At 36.3% G+C, this 3,099-nt stretch overlaps 1 protein-coding gene across 1 annotated transcript; it reads left to right on the forward strand.

Annotated features, from left to right (window-relative positions):
* Window positions 1-1,809: 1,809 nt before the first annotated feature.
* On the forward strand, window positions 1,810-2,751 carry LOC119251316 (olfactory receptor 2A5-like). Its single transcript, XM_037518659.1, has 2 exons — window positions 1,810-2,061; window positions 2,107-2,751. The coding sequence occupies exons 1-2, from the start codon at window positions 1,810-1,812 to the stop codon at window positions 2,749-2,751; spliced, it is 897 nt and encodes a 298-aa protein (XP_037374556.1).
* The last annotated feature ends 348 nt before the right edge of the window (window positions 2,752-3,099 follow it).

The raw sequence follows: 3,099 nt of genomic DNA on the forward strand, positions 1-3,099 counted from the left end.
TCTTTTTGATAGCTGTGTAGTAGTCCATTTTGTATTATATCACATCTTGCTAATCTACTCATTTGTCCTTGGGCACTTAGGTTGTTTCCTTAACCTATCTATTGTAAATTTTGGTGTAACGAAGATAGGAGTGCATACATCCCTTTGTACTAGTGCTTTTGCATACATTGGGTAGTTACCTAGGACTGGAATTGCTGGATCATAAGGTAGACTATTTTTAATATTTTGAGGAATCTCCATACTGTTTTTCATAGGGGCAGGACCAGTTTATATATCCCTTATGTGTAAGCATTTGGATCCTGTGCAGTAAGAAATACAGTCAAATGTGGCATTAAATTGTAATCAGCTCTTCAGTATAGGGCATAGAAAACTCAAGGTTATAAGTGGAACAATATACATTTATTGTAGCAAACAAAGTTACTTAACATTATAATCAAATGAGTCTGAAGTTTTGTGAGCCTTACTTTCCACTAAAAATTCTTGTTCTTTCTTGGTATTTGCTATGATGAACCACCAGACATGCAGTTTTTAACAGATTTGACCAAATTGTATAAAAATGTGAGAGTCGGAATGATAAAAGTTAATGTACTAAAGTGTTAGAAAGAACAATCTCAGATTACAGACTCATGCTTGCTAAATTAGAGACTCTGTCTGGGTGATGTTTTTCCCACAGTGATATGTTTTGATATTTTTCCTGTTTGCTTTTATGAAGACACAAGGTGATGAAGTTGAGGATGAAGGTGGTGGAGATGCCTACACATAATATATAACTATATATATATACATATATATATAGTTATATATATATAATAAAGTGGCAACTTTCATGTAAGAATTTACTAAAATAAAATAATAAAGGATACACAAAAATAAATGCATAAGATTTTACTTCTATACCATTGTATGTCTATAACCTAGGGTAAAGGTATTATACTAAATCAACATCTTAGTATACAAATTAATAGCATGCACTATTGAAGTATGTTGTGAAATATGTTGATATAATAATATGCATGGTATGATTCTAAATGAAATAAATGAAAATACCATTTTATTTTATTACTGTATATTAAATTTTATTACTGTATATTAAAATATATGTATAATAAATATTGAAAGGCTATATATACATATTATTGATAGCAATCACCATCAACCATATACTTCATAGTATTATCTCTATGACTTCTATTGAAATTCATGTTTTCCCTGATTGCAGGTGATGTTAAAACAACTATTTTGTACTCTTCAAGTTATGAATGCTGTATCAATGGCAAAGAAATGCTATGTCAGCTTAGAGGAGATAAAATATATGAAATTGGATTAATATTGAACCACAAGGGTGCAAATTGCTGCATTTAGAATAATGAATAATGTTAATGTTACATTTCCTAATTTTGGTAATGCTGAGAATACATAGGAATACCCTTGCTTTTTGACAAAAGTAATAAAAAGTTTAGAGATTAAGTGGTCCAGAAAAAAATTTGTATTTATGTGGTCCATTAAAAAAATCATACATATTAGACAAATGTTAAAGCAAGGCTGAAAAATGTATATTCTGTCATATATAATTTAAATGTAAAATAGTATTGTTTATAAATATTGATATATATATCTGAAAGCTTAATTATTTCATAATAAAAGAAAAGGAACAAAATGAGAAAAAACATTGGGAAATAAACACAGTCTTCTGGGAATAAGCACATGGCTTCTTCTGAGCCCATCTTAAGATAATTAACTCCAGTTTTCATTGACCTGCAGATCTGGCCTTTCTATCACATTTCAGTCTGGGACCAACCATCATTAAGGATGTGGGACAACCAGTCAGGGGTCCCAGAATTCATCCTGGAGGGATTCCCGCTCAGTGTAGACATGGAAGTGTTCCTCTTCTGTGTCTTCTCCCTGCTGTATATCTCCAACCTGCTGGCAAATGGCATGATCTTGGGGCTCATCTGGCTGGACGTCAGACTACACACTCCCATGTACTTCTTCCTTTCTCATCTGGCTGTCATTGATATATTCTATGCTTCCAGCAATTTGCCCAAATTGCTGGAAAATCTAGTGAAACACAAAAAAACAATCTCATTTATCATGTGTGCTTTGCAGATGTATTTGTACTTAGATTTTGCCTGCACTGAGTGCATGATTTTGCTGGTGATGTCGTATGACAGGTACGTGGCCATCTGCCATCCTCTCCACTACACCGTCATCATGAGCTGGAGACTGTGCATAGTGCTGGCCATCACCTCCTGGACTTGTGGCATTTTATTGGCATTAGGACATTTAGTGCTCTTTCTGAGATTGCCATACTGTGGGCCCACAGAGGTAAACAGCTTCTTCTGTGAAATCCTAGCTGTCCTCAAAGTGGCCTGTGGGGTCACTTGGTTAAACAAAATTTTCCTCTTCGCTGGTGGTGTGGTCTTTTTAGTGGTCCCTGTTTCTTTGATAGTGGTGTCCTACGTGCGCATCCTCTTGGCCATCCTGAAGATCAAGTCAAAGGAGGGTCGCAGAAAGGCCTTCTCCACCTGCTCCTCCCACCTCTGTGTGGTTGGGTTCTACTTTGGCATTGCCATCATGGTGTACGTGGTCCCAGACAATGGCCACCGAGACGAGCAGAAGAAAATCCTTTCCCTGTTTTACACCCTCTTCAACCCATTGTTGAACCCCCTCATCTACAGTCTGAGAAATGCTCAAGTGAAGGCTGCCTTCAACAGAGCAGTGCAGAAAAAGGGCACTGTAAAAGAGGGTTAAATTTATGCATTTTTCTCACAGATGTGTTCACTTGTGCAATGAAACACAAGGAAATCCCTTAAAATGATATGATTAAAGAATGAGAATTATTTAAGAATATTAGCCAGATGGCTGAATAGGAATCCCTCAGCTCTTATTCCTTTATGGAGACAATATATAGACCAGATTGACTTTGTTAGAACATCAGAGTCCAGTTTACAGCACCCCAGGCAAAAGCAAAGCCAAGAAAGAAGTGAAGTGCATGCTTGAATGCTGCCACTTTACCTGCCTGCCCTTGTCTGGTGTGGCTTGCTCAGGATGATATTCCCATCTTCCTCAAGGGTCAAAGAGAAGAGTAGGTGATGCCTA

This window comes from Talpa occidentalis, unplaced genomic scaffold (genome assembly GCF_014898055.3).
Source record: "Talpa occidentalis isolate TD23 unplaced genomic scaffold, MPIMG_talOcc4v2.1, whole genome shotgun sequence".
In the NCBI taxonomy this organism is placed as follows: domain Eukaryota; kingdom Metazoa; phylum Chordata; class Mammalia; order Eulipotyphla; family Talpidae; genus Talpa; species Talpa occidentalis.

What these genes read in the sequence shown, in the direction of transcription:
- LOC119251316 (XM_037518659.1), top strand. Translation starts at nt 1,810, where the DNA reads ATGTGGGACAACCAGTCAGGGGTCCCAGAATTCATCCTGGAGGGATTC. An exon ending in CCAAATTGCTGGAAAATCTA is followed by an intron (nt 2,062 to 2,106) that starts GTGAAACACAAA and finishes TGTGCTTTGCAG; the next exon opens with ATGTATTTGTACTTAGATTT.